Source organism: Moschus berezovskii, chromosome 27, assembly GCF_049115385.1.
Source record: "Moschus berezovskii isolate FMDL1 chromosome 27, NW_MosBer_1.0, whole genome shotgun sequence".
NCBI classification, from domain to species: domain Eukaryota; kingdom Metazoa; phylum Chordata; class Mammalia; order Artiodactyla; family Moschidae; genus Moschus; species Moschus berezovskii.
The window spans coordinates 16267369-16282904 of record NC_142486.1 but is presented as its reverse complement, the minus strand read 5'-3'; the positions used below and the strand labels follow the sequence as shown (position 1 = coordinate 16282904).

At 55.4% G+C, this 15536-nt stretch overlaps 1 protein-coding gene across 1 annotated transcript in view; it reads right to left on the bottom strand.

The window, feature by feature from the left end:
• Positions 1–67: 67 nt before the first annotated feature.
• ATP2A1 (ATPase sarcoplasmic/endoplasmic reticulum Ca2+ transporting 1) overlaps positions 68–15536 on the bottom strand; it is a 17330-nt gene continuing 1861 nt past the window's right edge. The window contains exons 4-23 of the mRNA XM_055409756.2: positions 14723–14827; positions 13686–13824; positions 11279–11359; positions 10328–10413; positions 9876–10173; positions 9289–9455; positions 6659–6747; positions 6268–6370; positions 5903–6034; positions 4317–4439; positions 3976–4194; positions 2837–3172; positions 2419–2639; positions 2108–2310; positions 1851–1936; positions 1625–1758; positions 1383–1500; positions 1125–1242; positions 766–810; positions 68–371 (exon numbers count right to left, since the gene is read on the bottom strand). Coding sequence (XP_055265731.1) covers positions 806–810; positions 1125–1242; positions 1383–1500; positions 1625–1758; positions 1851–1936; positions 2108–2310; positions 2419–2639; positions 2837–3172; positions 3976–4194; positions 4317–4439; positions 5903–6034; positions 6268–6370; positions 6659–6747; positions 9289–9455; positions 9876–10173; positions 10328–10413; positions 11279–11359; positions 13686–13824; positions 14723–14827 — 2763 coding nt within the window. The 3' untranslated portion in view covers positions 68–371; positions 766–805. The remainder of the gene's footprint in view (positions 372–765; positions 811–1124; positions 1243–1382; positions 1501–1624; positions 1759–1850; positions 1937–2107; positions 2311–2418; positions 2640–2836; positions 3173–3975; positions 4195–4316; positions 4440–5902; positions 6035–6267; positions 6371–6658; positions 6748–9288; positions 9456–9875; positions 10174–10327; positions 10414–11278; positions 11360–13685; positions 13825–14722; positions 14828–15536) is intronic.

Below are 15536 nucleotides of genomic sequence, written 5' to 3'. Positions count from 1 at the left end.
TGTTGACACTAAGATGCTTGTCCAGGGGCCCAAGCCAGGCCCCAAGATGTGTGCACGGAGACAAGGCCAGATTTTTCTGTCATTTATTTTCAATAAATAAGCAGCTCAGCTCAATCAGTCGCCTTGTCCCTGCGAGCCCCACGGGGTCGGGGAGGGGAGGTTTCACAAGGGCAAAAGGGGGACAGGTTGCTGAGGGGGAAGGAGAAGTGAAGGGGACATTGTGTTTATAAACAAGAATGTTGGGGAGAGAGGAGTAGGGAACATTGTGGGGGGTGGGGGGCCTGTGCCACAGCTCTGGCCGAAGATGCGTCACTATGGGGTGGGGAGGGAGGGCAAAAGGCCTGGTTGCTTCCTTCTTTCATCTTCTGGATCTGGAAGGGGAAAGGGAAGGATGAGACTTTCTCATCTCAGGGGGGGTGGGGGTGGAGCTGGACCCAAGAACAGTCCCTCCCAGCTCCCTGCCTGTCCTCCGGCACACTCACCTGGAGGGCGCCCCCGCCACCCCCCCACTCACCTGTGTCCCCAGCCCCCTCCTCCCAACCACTGCAGCCCCAGCGGCAGACAGCTCAGCACCCAGCCAGCGCAACGCAGCGCAGCCCAGCAGACAGTGGTGCCCGACACCCGGCCCCACTCGGAAGCGCGGCAGTGGCGGCGGCGGCGGCTCCAGGTGGAGCTGCGAGGATAAGTGACCTCGGCGCCACCTGAAGGGAGAGGGGCGGGCAAGGGGCACAGCAGCTGGGGCAAGGGCAGGAGAAGGGGTGATACCTGTGACACGGTTCAAAGAGATGGAGGAGGGGGAAACGGGTTATCCTATGGCCAGAGAGGACAGAGAGACACCGTTATCCAGGGAGGGAGGCAGGCACAGGGGCCAAGAGGGCTGGGGAGGTTGTGGGGGTGCCTAGGAGACCATGTCTGCACGGGGCTCAGAGGGGCGAGCGGGGGTTGGTGGGGGAAGGAGGGAAGGGGCCGGGTGGGCCACTCGGCGAAGGGCACGGGCCAGTGGACCCCGGGAACTCACCCATCTGAAAAGGAAGGCGGGGGCAGGCGCCTTCGCAGCGCGGAGGGAGGGGGCTGTGCCAGGGCTTGGGGGGGCGGATGGGGCTCCAAGGCGGGGAGCCTCTTACCCTCCAGGTAGTTCCGAGCAATGAACTTGAGGATTTCATCGAGCCCAATGACTGGTAATGAGATCTTGAGGACCATGAGCCAATGGTACAGGTCCAGGGCTTGGAGCTTGAAGATCATCTGTGGGGGAGGCGGGAAGGGCAGTGAGAAGGAGCCAGCAGAGCCGCCACCGTACCAGCCTGACCATCCCTCCCTCTGGACCCCTGCAGAGGCCCCCGTGGGTGGGGGGGCAGGCGGCCCCTGGCCAGAAGAAGGCTCACCGGCAAAGGGTCCACATAGAGGATGAGGAAGTGGAGGGACATGGAGAGGCAGATGGAGCCCACCAGCCAGATGTTCACCCAGGGCGGCATCCGCACGAGGGACTGATTCTCAGATAGGCTGCAAGTGGTTGGTGGGTGGAGCCAGGGTGGGGGGGCACAGAGAGGAGAGAAATGATGAGCTGGGGGGCCGGAGGACACAGGTGGTGGTCTCCAGACAGGCAGGGGGAGGGGTGCGGGCCCACCTGTTGAGAGCGTTGCACATCTCAATGGTAACCAGCACAGACAAGGCCATGGTCATGGGCTCGGGGGCCTCGAAGACCTCACAGTCCACACCCTCGAAGTCGGGGTTGTGCTCCGAGCACTTCATGAAGTGAGTCTGCCAGGGGTGAGGGGAGAAGCTGGGATCCCCCAGAAGCCTCCGCGCCACCCTCCTTCACTGCCCCTTCTCGCGCCTCGGTCCTGCCCTACCAGCTGGTTGTAGGTGACGTGAGGCCCATCCTCAGCAAACATGAACCACCAGGCCGCTGCTCCCACGGTGGCTGCACCCACGTAGCCTGTGGGGGAGAGGAAATGGGAGTTGGAAGGGCCGGGACTGGGGAGATAGGAGGGCTTGAGAGGGCCTGGTGGCCATGAACAGCTGGTGGAGGCAGAGGGCCCGCCAGCCAGGGTGGCTGCCGTGGGGGAGCTGAGGGTAGTGAAGAAGCTTGGAGTTCTGTCCTGCTCACCCCCAATTGCCATGTAGCGGAAAAAGAGCCAGCCACTGATGAGGGGCTCCTTGGGGGTCCGGGGGGGCCGGTCCATGATGTCCAGGTCTGGGGGGTTGAAGCCCAGGGCTGTGGCTGGGAGCCCGTCCGTCACCAGGTTCACCCACAGCAGCTGCACAGGGATCAGGGCCTCAGGCAGCCCCAGGGCGGCTGTCAGGAAGATGCTGCCAGAAGGAGTCGGTCACAGGTCTGTCCTGCCTCCCAGGCCTGTGGTCGCCCCATCCCCCACACCAGCCCCAGGTTCCCTGCTGATCGCCATTCCCACTGCTCACCAGACCACCTCGCCCACGTTGGAGGAGATGAGGTAGCGGATAAACTGCTTCATATTGTTGTAGATGGCGCGGCCCTCCTCCACAGCAGCCACAATGGTGGAGAAGTTGTCGTCGGCCAGCACCATCTCGGAGGCTGTCTTGGCCACGGCAGTGCCGGATCCCATGGCAATGCCGATCTCCGCCTTCTTCAGCGCAGGGGCGTCATTGACGCCATCACCTGTCTGCAGGGAGAGAAAGAAGGTGGGAGCCGGCCCCTTCCTCATACCCTCCTTGACACTCTTCCATCTGGGCCCGAATTCCTCCCCTCTGCACATCTCACCAGGGACCCCGCTCAGCCATGTCCTCCCTGAACCCCCAGCTTCCCAAGACTGACATCTCAATAGACATGAGCAGACCCCGTGTGCCCCGGTCCCCGCACCATCGCCGTGATCTCATCGTAGGACTGCAGATACTCCACGATCTTCGACTTGTGGGAGGGCTCCACGCGGGCGAAGCAGCAGGCGCGTCGGCAGGCCTCCCGCTGCTCGGCCAGGGGCAGGTCATCGAACTCCCGGCCAGTGTAGGCCCGGTCAGCCACATCCTCATTCTCCCCAAAGATGCCGATCCGTCGGCAGATGGCGATGGCTGTGCCCTTGTTGTCCCCAGTGATCATGATTACTCGGATTCCGGCGTCTCGGCATAGTTGGATGGAGCCCATGACCTCCTTGCGGGGTGGGTCCAGCATGCCCACCACGCCAACGAACGTCAAGTCCGTCTAGGGGGACAGAGCAGAGATTGACGGGCTCAGGGGAGGAGGCTTGGTCGGGGGGCGGGAGGGAGAGCTGTGTCTACGCCTGGTGTTCAAACTTCAGCCAGGCCTCTAAGCTCAGGGGCAGGAAACATTCCTTGTTCCCATGAGGGCATCGCCAAGCCCATCGTAGGTGGCAGATCCTGTCTTTCATAGAAAGAACTTGACCTGGAAGTGAGGGAGGTGCTTTCTGCTTTCAGCAGGGCCACTTGCTTGGTCTCCAGCTTTGAGTGTTACCTGCCAGGCCACACTGTTCTCTCTATAAAATGGAGTGGACTTCCGTGCTACTCAGAGCAGGTCCACTATGAGATAAAGAGCTGGTGCCAGGATACAGGTCGATGCACCTCTTAAGAAAACCTCACTGTGGGACTTCCCTGGCAGTCGAGTGGCTAAGACTTTCCCTTTCAATGCAGCGGGTGCGGATTTAATCCCTGGTCAGGGAGCTAAATCCCACATGCCTTGGGGCCCCAAAAATCCCAAACCATAAAACAGAAGTAATATCGTAACAAAGACAAAAAAGAAAAAAAAACCCACAAAACCTCACTGTGGAAACACGTCAGCTGAACCCAAGTGTGCTCAGTGACCTGGCTGGCTTTTGTTTTGGAACAAGTGCCTCACCCTCGTATCAGATGAGTCCACGGACCACAGGCCAAGCGGCCTGGACTGGAAGACTCCTAAGATTCTTTCAAACTCTGACGTGCTGTGACTCCAGGCCCCGTGACGAGGTAGGACATGACAGGTGGCAGAGGAGGGCGAGGCAGGCGGCTCACCTCGTACTCCATGAACTTGGTAGAGTCATCCAGGACCATCTCCTCTCGCTTGAGGGGGGTGTCCCGAGTGGCCAGCGCCAGGCAGCGCAGGGTGTCCCGGCCAGTACCCCACTCCTTGATCACCGACAGAATCTTCTCCTTAACCGGCCCTGTCATGGGCACCCGGGTGGTGCCGACTCGCACGTAGTTACAGCGATCGATGACCCCTTCGGGGGCACCCTAGTGGAGCAGAACAACACTGAGGTGGCTGCTCTTTCCAGCGCACGGCGAGGTGACACAGGCAAAGAGAGGGGCTCAGGATTAGGAAGAAGGGGGCCAAGGCACACTCGGAAATTCCTGACCTTGACAAACATCTTATTGCCCACAGCAGCCCGGGATTTCGCTGGAGAGCAATAGACAGACATGGACTTTCTGTCCCGGGAGAACTCCAGGGTGAATTCCTTCTTCATCAGCTGGCGGATCACCTGGGAGTGAGGAGACAGGGAGGGAGATGCCAGACTTGAGACGGGCGGGGAAAGAGCGATGATGCTGTGCTAGAGGGGAGGCGTCCCAGACCCCTAAAAGCACAGCCCAAAAAAGATCCAGAGGTCAGAGCAGACCGCAAGCTGAGTCTGAGATAAATCTAAGTCTGCGACCTACAGCAGAAATGGAGAGAATTCCAAGGCTACTGGTGCTACGGTCTTAGTGTCCAATAGAAACAAGATGACGTAGTGCGGCACTGTCCAACAGAACCTTCCAGAATGATGGGGATGTTTAATAATCTAGGTGGTTGAATGCCGTGCGACTGAACAATGGCTCCCGAGCCCAGGATATGTGGTTAGTGCAACTGAAGAACTCAGTTTTTACCTTATTTAATAATTTAAATGTAAGCAACCACACGGGTGGGTCTGTGTGTTGTTAGACAGTGGGGAGCTGGTGCCTGGCATGCAATACTAAGCATCTCATAAAAATGAATGTGCCAAATGCAGTCTGGATGTTTCTCCACAAGACAATAATAGCAACAATAGATAAAATTTTAAATATGTTGATGTTTATATTATCATTTGTAAATTTTTTTAAATGAATCCTCCATTGATACTTAGGTGGCTTTCAATATTTTTGTTATATTAAAACAGCAATGAGCATCTTACCTTTACCAAAAAAAGAAAAAAAGAATGAGTGGTGTGGGGAATATAATAAGACACCCCTGAGGAAAGCAATATAGACATTCAGTAAATATTAACAGTGGGAACTCAGAGTAATAATCTCAGATTTGGACTTGTGTATCAGGGAAGCAGATGCATATGAGGTAGTCATATTTCTCAAATCCTAAATCAGGTCTTGAAAGTGTTAGTCACTCAGTCGTGTCCGACTCTGTGCGGCCCCATGGACTGTAGCCCTCCCCATGACTGTAGCCCGCCGGGCTCCTCTGTTCATGGAATTCTCCAGGCCAGAATACTGGAGTGGGTAGCCATTCCCTTCTCCAGGGGATCTTTACGACCCAGGAATTGAACCCAGGGTCTCTCACATTGCAGGCAGATTCTTTACCATCTGAGCCACCAGAGAAGCCACAAATCAAGTCTTGAGATCTGATAAAAAAAAGGAGTGTGTTTCTAGAGGCAACGGGTAGCAGTTGACATTGGGCTGTCCCAGGATGGGTCACTCATGGTTTCTGGGACCAGCTCAGTCCCTTTCCACTAGGAAAATGGTGGGGAAGGTGACTGTCGGTGCATCCAGGGATGCTCCAGCTGGGCACCGAAAAGAGTGGTGTAAGTGAGGGTCAGGAGGCCCCACACCAAGTCAGCCTCGCCAAGGAAAGCTGTGGACAGGCCAGTTGCTTGTTTGGGCTGACTCCCAGAACAAGGCCCTGCGGGGCCCCATCTTCTGAGGTTCCTTAGGTCCTGGCCTTACAGGGTGGAGACAAACGAGAAGGAGCGCCCAGACTCACCGAGTTGCAGGCGTTGGCCCTCTCTACCTTCGAGAGGTTTCTCACTTCAGTGTTGAATACATTCATCTTCTCCACCAGGGTGGTGAGGGCCGTCTCGGTGGCCTCTCCCACCTTCTCATAAATACCTTTGGTCTGAGAGGGCAGAGGAGGAAGAGGAAGTAGGTGCCCTGGGCTCCTGGCCCGTTGCTCCCACCTTCCACCTAGAACGGGAAGGGAGCAAGCTACTCTCTTCCCCTTACACCCAGGAGAAGTTTGGTACAAGGGACCCGCCTCCCCCAGACCCCTTCTTTGAAGCCTGTCAGGGAGGCCTGGATGCAGCCAGCTCGAGGGGGAAAGAGGGGCCACTTCAGGAGAGGAGAGGTTACCTCATTGAAGTCCAAGGAGGAGTCATTGCAGAGGGCACAAATGGTGGCCAGCTCCACCAGCCCGTCATACTGCCCTGAGCGGACTGGCTTATCATTCTTCAAGCTGGCAGCAGGGCAGGGAGGAAGGAAGGGAAAGAGACAGGTAGAGAAGATGGGGAGTGAGACGCAGAGAGAGCACAGGGAAAGCAGCGAGGGACGGTAGGGGGGAGGTGGCACCAACGTGGTGATTAGTGGTCCGGGGAGAGAGAACAAGGTCAGGGAAGAACAGGAGAGAAACAGGAAGACAAAACTAGAGGGAGGGCCCCGGGAGAGAGAGGAGGGGTGTGTGTGTCTGTGTGTGTGGTGGGGAAGGGGCACAGGGAAATGGAAGGCGACCTCTGGGGGGACTTACACCTCTCCTTCGGGAGCATAAGTGGAGCCAGTGATAGAGAACTCGTTCAGCAGGCAGAGGTCCCCATCTACCCTGTCGATGATGAACATCTGCAGAGGAGAAGGGGATGCACACGCATGGCTAACTCTCCTTGTGTCCAGAGGCAGTCTGCACCGAGGCGAGACCTGGGCCATGAGCATCCCTGTCTGGCCAGCTGTACACACTTACCCAACTTCCCCCCACCATCCCCGCCAACTCATTCTTCCTTTTTCCTTCCTGCATCCTCCCCTTTCCCGCCACTCCCCTGCAAATCGTTCTTCTTATTCTGTGTCCATGGCCTTAAAAGTTACGGGACTTCCCTGGTGGTCCAATGGTTAAGACTCCACACTCGCAATGTAGGGGTCCTGGACTGGCTCCCTGGTCAGGGAACTAGATCGCAAGGGCTGCCACTGAGAGCCCACATGCTGCAATGAAGGTCAAAGGTCCCGGGTGCCACGACTAACACCCCGCGTAAATAAATAAAATAAATATATATATATAATATTTTTAATTATTGCAGGGCTTTCCCAGTGGCTCAGTGGTAAAGAAGCTGCCTGCCAGTACAGGAGACAGGTTCGACCCCTGATCCGGGAAGATCCCTCATACTACGGAGCAGCCAAGCCCGTGTCCCACAACTGTCAAGCCATGCTCTAGAGCCTGGGAGCCACAGCAACTGAGCCCACATGCCATGGAGCCCAAGCTCAGTAACAAGAGAAGCCACCACAAGGAGAAGCCTACACACTGCAACGAGAGAGTAGCCCCCGCTCACCACAGCGAGAGAAAAGCTCGCACAACTAGAGACCCAGCACAGACAATAAATACATAAAATTATTATTTTTTTAATTATTGCAGGTCACACTGAAGGTCCCTCCAATCAATTATCAATTGGGAAAATAAGAGGTGCATCACAAGGTGTTCTGGGGACTGTGGCTACCAGGCCACATGTCAGCACATGACCCATCTACAGCTCTGGCCTCTTGCAGCCAATTCTTCCAGTTTTTTGGGAAGAACTAGAAACTCAGGTTATTTTTCTATGAAATCTCTTAACTTTTCAAATGTGGGCAATGAGTTCATTTTTATGAAACATGACAGGATGGCCTGGCTTTGATGCCTGTGCTTTGGAGGGAATGGAGGTCACGCAGCACAGAGGCTAGAAGCCCACCCTGAACCAGAGCAAGTGTGGAAGGGATGGGGCATAAGACACATTCCAAGATAAAATGGTTCTGTGGCCAGCAAAGTCTGGGAAAATCTGGGTTAAATAGAGTGAAATCCACCCTCGCTACGGTCAGCCTTCTCTGAGGCTTTCAAACGCCAGCAGGCATGTGGTACAGCTTTTCTGTACCTGGTCTGAGAGACCTTGATTCTTAGGACAGTAATTGCTATTTCAGACATGCTATTCCAGAGAATTGTGTTTAGGTCAGGGGTTCTTTGCCTGGGGTCCATGGATGACCCCACAGACCAAGGGATCTGTGAACTTTGATGGCAAAACAAAACTAACATCTTTCTCAGGTATACTGATGGCTGATTCATGTTGATGTTTGGCAGAAACCAACACAATACTGTAAAGCAATTATCCTTCCATTAAAAATGAATAAAAGTTTTAAAATTATGTTTCATTTCCTCTCTGATATTTAGCATTTCCATCCAGTTATGAATGTAGGCAATGCACCACGTTAGCATTAGCAAAACCTGTGACTTGGCTACCAATAAAATCATAAACACTCTCCTATCACGTTGCATTGTTTCAGGGCTCTCAAAATAGCATTTATACTCATCCCTGCCTCAGCGTTACGGCGCTTATGAGAACTACTGCTGGACTTGCTACTTAATACATTATTAAAGGAGCATATGTGTTACCAAATCACGAATCTGTTTTTAAGATATTTTGATTGCTGTATTTCAATCAGTGGTTTCCTCTGTAATCCAGTGCATTTTATTTCTGTTTTTGCCTGCGCTGTGCGGCTTGACAGGATCTTAGTTACCCGACTAGGGATAGAACCTTGGCCACGGCAGTGAAAGCATCAAGTCCTAACCATCGGACCAGCAGGAATTCCCAATCCAGTGTTTTTTAAAAACAGGATCATGTGTGTTTTATTTTATACACTGAAAATATTAAATGTAGAGGTCCAGACGGCCAAAGGGTCCAAGGCACAGAAAAGATCAGGAGCTCTGGTTTAGGAAATGCCATTTGGGATTCATGTGACCAGGTTCCTCCTGCCCCGACATGAAGGACCACTCTGGAGGGTAGTCTGGTGCACAGGCAGGTACTCTAGGGCCAGATAGACTTGGGCTTGAAGCTCAATTCTGCTCCTTATTAACTGCGCATGGAATTTCCCAGAGCCTCAGTTTCCTCCTCTGGAAAACTAGGTAACAAAACCTTCCCCTGATGGGGCAGCTGTGGGGGATTAGAGGTAACACATGGCAGTGTCTGGCACATGGATGGGGGCCACAGAGAGCTGTCCGCCCAGGACAGGGGGGCTTCTCTGCTCCCTCTCACAGAGTGCCCCTCTGGGCATTTCTTTCTCAGGCCTAAATGAGAAGCTGCCCGTGATGAAGGGGTCACCCCACCATTTCACCTCCCATCTGAGTGGGAGTTGCCACCCTGCCCTGACCTTGCAGACAGACATCTGGTTGGTGGTGAGGGTGCCTGTCTTGTCAGAACAGATGACAGAAGTGCAGCCCAGAGTCTCCACGGAGGGCAGGCTTCTCACGATCGCGTTCTTCTTTGCCATCCGGCGGGTGCCCAAGGCCAGGCAGGTGGTGATGACTGCAGGAAGGCCTGTGGGGAAGAGGGAGAGGGGTTGAGGGAACTAAACTGGGGGACAGAGGGAGACCTAGTGGGGTAGGCTGAATGTGTGTGTGCACGTGTATGCACATTCTCAGTCGTATCCAACTCTTTGGGACCCCATGGACTGTGTAGCCCACCAGGCCTCTCTGTCCATGCAATTTCCCAGGCAAGAATATTGGAGCAGGTTGCCATTTCCTTCTCCAGGGGGAATCTTCCTGACCCAGGGATTGAATCCATCGTGTCTCCTCCACTGACAGATGGATTCTTTTACCAACTGTGCCACCTGGCTGAAGAGCAGCCCCCAAAGATATTGGGTCCTAATCCTTGGGACTGGTAAATGTTATCTTATTTGGATAAAGGGTCTTTGCAGATGAGAGGAGCAAGTGGGAGGAGACAGAGAGGTTGCCCTACCCTCAGGGATGGCAGCCACAGCCAGGGCCACGGCGATCTTAAAGTAGTAGATGGCACCACGGATCCAGGAGCCCCCATGCACGGGGTCGTTGAAGTGGCCAATGTTGATAAGCCAGACGGCCACACAGATGATGGAGATGACCTTGGACAGCTGCTCCCCAAACTCATCCAGCTTTTGCTGCAGAGGGGTCTTGTCCTGCTCTGTGGCGGCCATTTGGTCACGGATCTTCCCAATCTCGGTGCTCACACCAGTGGTGGCCACAATGCCAATGGCCTTGCCTGCTGCGATGTTGGTTCCCTGGGAAGGGGAAGAAGAGGCAGGGAGTCAGGCAATGGCCCTCGGTGCTGCAAAGCACCCCCACCAGCTGTGGGCCTCATCTCTTCATCGTCATCACATCCCAGACCAGGGCCCCCTGGCTGGAGCACAGGACAGCTGGCCCTGAAGGGCTCACCGAGAAAAGCATGTTCTTCTTATCCTGGTTGACAGCTCGGGGGTCGGGAACAGGTTCTGTGTGCTTGATGACAGAGACAGACTCGCCTGTGGAGAAGGGCCGGAGGGGTTTTCAGATGACATCATGTCCTTCTCTCAGACTTCCTGCCCCTAACTCTCTCCCTTCTCAGCCTAGGAAGGACCAAGCAACAATCCTGGAGGAAGTCTGGACTCTGAAAAGAAGCCCTTGGAGGCAGATGGGAATCTCATTGCCCTTAGAGTAAAAAGGCCTTGACCCCAGTCCCCACCTGACTACTCACAAGCTGCATGGCTTTGGATGACTTAACCTCAGTTTGCTCTTCTGTGAAATGGGGACAGTGATGTGTACATTTCGGAACACAGTTTTGGTGAAAATCAAATAAGTGGATGTAGGTGGAAGTGCGCTGTCAATTGGAGAGCAGTTTCGTGGAACAGAGAGGCCCCCACCCTGGGGACGTTTTCTCCCTCACCGGAAGGGCAGGAGCTCAGGCAATCACCCTGAGCCAACCCAGCTGGCCTCCTTGGACCACAGAGCAAGCTCACTGGCTCTCTCCTCTCTCTCCCAGGGCAGAAACAGAAGCAGCTGAGGTTTTAAGTGGATCTGAACCCTGTATCTGATCCTAGAACCTATGCTTCATCACTTGGGAGCTTTTGAAGAGGCAGGATGGTTCTCTGGGTGACCATGCCCACGTATCTGTGTGGAAGGGATGAGCTATTGGCCATCTGGAGATGGGCACAAACATCCCACTGTCTCCCGTGACCCGCTGTGTTCAGGCTCAGGCTGTGAGCAAAGCTGACCAGGGCAGATGTCGCTGCCACGATGGGGCCAGGACAGGGGCCCTATGGCCAGGGGTCCCCTTTCTCTCTGTCCACTCAGGTCCTCCCGCATCAGATCCTCCTGTGATGCACACCCCCCACCCCCTGGCCAGTAGACCTGTCAGGATGGACTGGTCGACCCGGAGGGTGGTGGACTTGATGGTGAGGATGCGGATATCTGCCGGGACCTTGTCTCCCACTGTGGAGAGAGAAGAGGGGCATGAAGTCAGCAGAGAAGGGAGTTTTCTCCCTTCTGCAAAAATCCCATCTTTGTCTGAAGGCCTTACCTCCTCCTTCAGGTCTCAGGGGTCGCCTGGTGTATGTTCCTGTCATCCCAGCAAGGCTCTCCCTCTAACCCTCACTCCCACTGCCTCCCTGCTGAATGTTCTTCTCCCTCTTAGGCTGTGAGCCTGGTGAGGGGTGGGCTGGGAACACAGTTTGGTCAATACGTGTACACTGTGTGATGCAGGGGAAACGGGACAATCTCGTCATCTAATGAGAAACTAAAACTGAGGATTATTTCCTGTTGCTGGTCAGTAAGTTGTGTCCAGCTTTTTTGCGACCACACGGACTATAGCCCACCAGGCTCTGCTGTCCATGGGGATTCTCTAGGCAAGAATACTAGAGTGGGTGGCCGTGCCACTCCTCCTCCAGGGAGTCTTCCCAACTCGGGGATCAAACCCACAACTCTTGAGTCTCCTGCATTGGCAGGCGGGTCCTTTACCACCGAGTCACCAGGGAAGCCCTAAGAGTGAGGATGGGAGACAGCAAAGCAGAGAGGGAAACGAGAGGGAGGAAGGTGAGGAGGGACAGGCATGGAAAGGACTGGAGTAAACAGGGTGAGTCCGGGACTTCCCTGGCAGCTCAGTGGTTAAGACTCCATGCTTCCAATGCAGGGGTTGCTGGCTCAATCCCTGGCTGGGAAACTTAACACCCCGCATGCCACAAGAGGCAGCCCCAACCCCCCCAAAAATAGGGTAAGTCGGATAGACGTGTATCCCAGGACAAGAACAAAGTGGAACAGCTAGAGAAGGTAGCAAGAAACAGGAAAAAAAAAAATTGGGAACTGAGAAAATCAGTGTCAACCCAGACAAAAGGTGGAGTAAGAAGACAGGAGAGGGAAGTGTGAGGAGAGAAGATGCAGGAGGAGAGGGTGCAGCGGTGGAGGCAGAGGGTGCAGGCCCGCCAGGTCCACGTGGAGGGGATGGATGCACATCAGAAGCCTGCTGGGCCGTGGTCTGAGCATCAAGGGAAGGCAGGAAGTCAGTGTGTGTGAGCTGGGGAGATGGGCTGGGGAGAAGGGGCATTTGCAGGAAACAAGGCAGTGGTGGTGGCTTCAGCGGGGGGTGGGGGGTGGGCAGGGGGGAGCCACAGACAGCAGAGAGTTGAGAAAAGTGGGGGGAGGCCAAGGGATGTACACAGAAAGAGGGGGTAAGCCTAGGAAACTGCCTGGGAGACACAGCAGACGCCCCACCAGACTTAGAGACCTCTCCAAGGAAGAGAACCGCCCCCCAGCCTCATCCCGCCTGGTCCCAAGGCTGGTCCTGGGGATGGGGTTTGCCTGCTCTCCTTTCCCTGCTCCCAAGGTTCCTCCTCCCGTGCCAGAGGAAGCTGATGGAGGAGGGAGGAGGTCAGCAATGGAGTTGGGCGGGACACCCTGTCACCCAAGCCGAAGGGATATTTATAGACATTCATGGCGCTGACTCCAAAGCGTCACGGTGGCAGATGGGCCCTGGGATGCAGCACTGGGGTCTTCAGCCCGCCCGCCCTCCCTTTCGCCAAGCTTCCCAGGGTAGCGACTTGGGTGTCTGGTGGAGGGAAGCAGGCCGTAGAAAGACACGCTCCCTATGCCAGGGGCCTGGAGACGTGGGAAGGCCGGCGTGGGGCAAATATAAAAACCGCTGAAGGGGGCAGAATCCCAGTAATCTTAGCCTCTCGGCCCCCACCCCTCCCTGGTCAGGCATTAAGTGTCCCTCGCTGGAGAGGCGGGGCCCTCCTTGAGCTCCACTCCTCCAGGTCCCGTGCTCTCTGCTGGAGCCTGAGTTTCCCTTACATGGTCGGGGGCTCGAGCCTCTGGCCCCCCCTTCCCTTCTACCGTCGCTCCTTCCCCTTCGAGAGGCCTCAAGGGCACTGAGAGGTCAAGATTTAAAGCTGACCAAGCTTGGGGGTGGGTGGAAGGAGAGGGAAGCCAGGCCTCAGGAGGGGGTGGAGACGGGGCCCTTGGCAGGGACTGGGTTCCACCTGTTGCTCGCAAGGGCTGGCTGAGAGGAGGGGGAACAAGGGGTCTGCCTGCAGCTTCGGGGACAGGACTGGCTGTTCCTGCTCAGACTCTGATGGAGAGGATGTGCCGTGGCCACAGTGCCCTGGAGTGACCCCCAAGGAGTCTGAGAAGGAGAAGCGGAGACTACCAGACACCATCCTGGCTACCTCCTGGACACAGGATCGGGGCTGAGCAGCCCCCACCCCCCATATACACATCTTCTTGGCCTCGAACCCATCCTGGACCACTCATTCCCATCACTCACCAGCCACCTCCACAATGTCTCCGGGAACAATGTCCCGAGCCTTGATCCTCTGAACTGACTTGCGGTCAGCCCGGTAGACCTTCCCCATCTCAGGTTCATATTCCTTCAGAGCCTCGATGGCATTCTCTGCATTCCGCTCCTGGGGGGAATAGGGTTGAGGAGAGGAAGGTCAGCAGAGAAAGGAAGGTGGTGGAGTGAGAAGGGACTGGTCAAGGAGGATGGGGCGGGGTAGAGATGGAGAAGCAGGGGCCAGAGTTGTGGGGGAAGTTGGGGCATCACAGCGGAGGCAGGTTATGTGGCCCTGGCTTCTGGCCCAGGGGAGCAGACAAACCTCACATGATGAGTGAGGAAACCATCACCCATAGCTGAGAATAGGTAAGGGGGTTTAGGGGCTTTCCTGGTGGCTCAGACAGTAAAGAATCTGCCTGTAATGTGGGTTTGATCCCTGGTTAGGAAGGTCCCCTGGAGAAGGGAATGGCTACCCACTCTTGTATTCTTGCCTGGAGAATTCCATGGACAGAGCAGCCTGGCGGGCTACGGTCCATGGGGTCACAAAGAGTTGGACACGACTGAGCGACTAACACTGCTACTACTACTACTACAGGGATTTGGGGAAGAGAAAGGAGAATCAAAGAAAATCAGGAAGCAGGGGATAGGAAGAGCAGAGGGTGGTAGAAAGCAAGGAAGAAGGATATCAAATGAGCATCTACTGAAATCCTCCTACACGCCAGACACAGGGTTGGGTACTTTCACACTCATCATCTTGTTAAATTTCACCACCACTCAAGGGACAGGATTATGAGTCCCATTTTATGGATGAGGAAACTGAGACTCAGAGAGATGAAGGCACCTGCCCAGGGTTGAACAACCAGCAAGTGAAAGTGGGAATACCAAGTGTCCTGAACCGGGCAAAAGGACCAGATACTAGACAAGCCCAGGGTAAGTGGTGGAGGAGAAGGAGACAGGGAGGGAGGCTGGCCTCAGGTCCAGTGTCAGGATGTGAAAGAAGGGGGGTGAGGGGTGGGGTCAAAGCTAACCTGCCAAACCCCCACGATGGCATTGGCAATGAGGATCAAGAGGATGACAAAGGGTTCAACAAAGGCGGTGACGGTCTCTTCGCCTTCCTCAAACCAGGCCAGCACCTGGGGAGCAAGGGAAGGGGATCAACAGATAACAAAGCCCCTCAAGTGGTTAAGGGGAGCAGACAGAGATGAGAACATATGCAGGAGCAAAGGGGGTGGGGCATCATGGAGGCTCTGCAGCCTCACATCCCTTTAAGTGCCTACACGGTCCACTCCTTTAACTCACACAAGCGCAGCGGCGGGAACAGGCGGGCACAGACATGCACAGCTCGGGGATTAACTGGGAATGCTTTCAGGTTTCCCTGACCAAGTTGCTGGCTTGTAAACGAAGCTCAGGGGACACCCAGGCCAACTACCCCCAAGCCACATCCATCCCACGGGAGCCAAAACCCGATAGAAAAAACCCTGTGGTCCTCGCAGGCGCCCTGCCCACCCACAGCCCTCCCCCACAGCCCGAGGCAGGGAAGCTCCAATTTCATGAGGGAGCAGGAGGAGGGGATAGTGTTACGGGGCCTCCTGTACACACCCCACCCCAGCTGTTGCCACTGCCAGGCAACAGCCACAGGCAAATGTCAAGGAGCAAATCTGAGAAGGGAGAAGTGAGGTTCTGCCAGCTAGTACTCAGGGGCCCACGGGGCCTCGACTACAGAGACCAGGGGACAAGGAGACGCTTTTGCCTCCAGAGTCCTGTCTCCCAAGAGGACTACGATGTTAAGGAAGGAAGTCCAAAATGCAGGCGGGACTGTTGGGCTGGTGGGTGTGCAGGGGA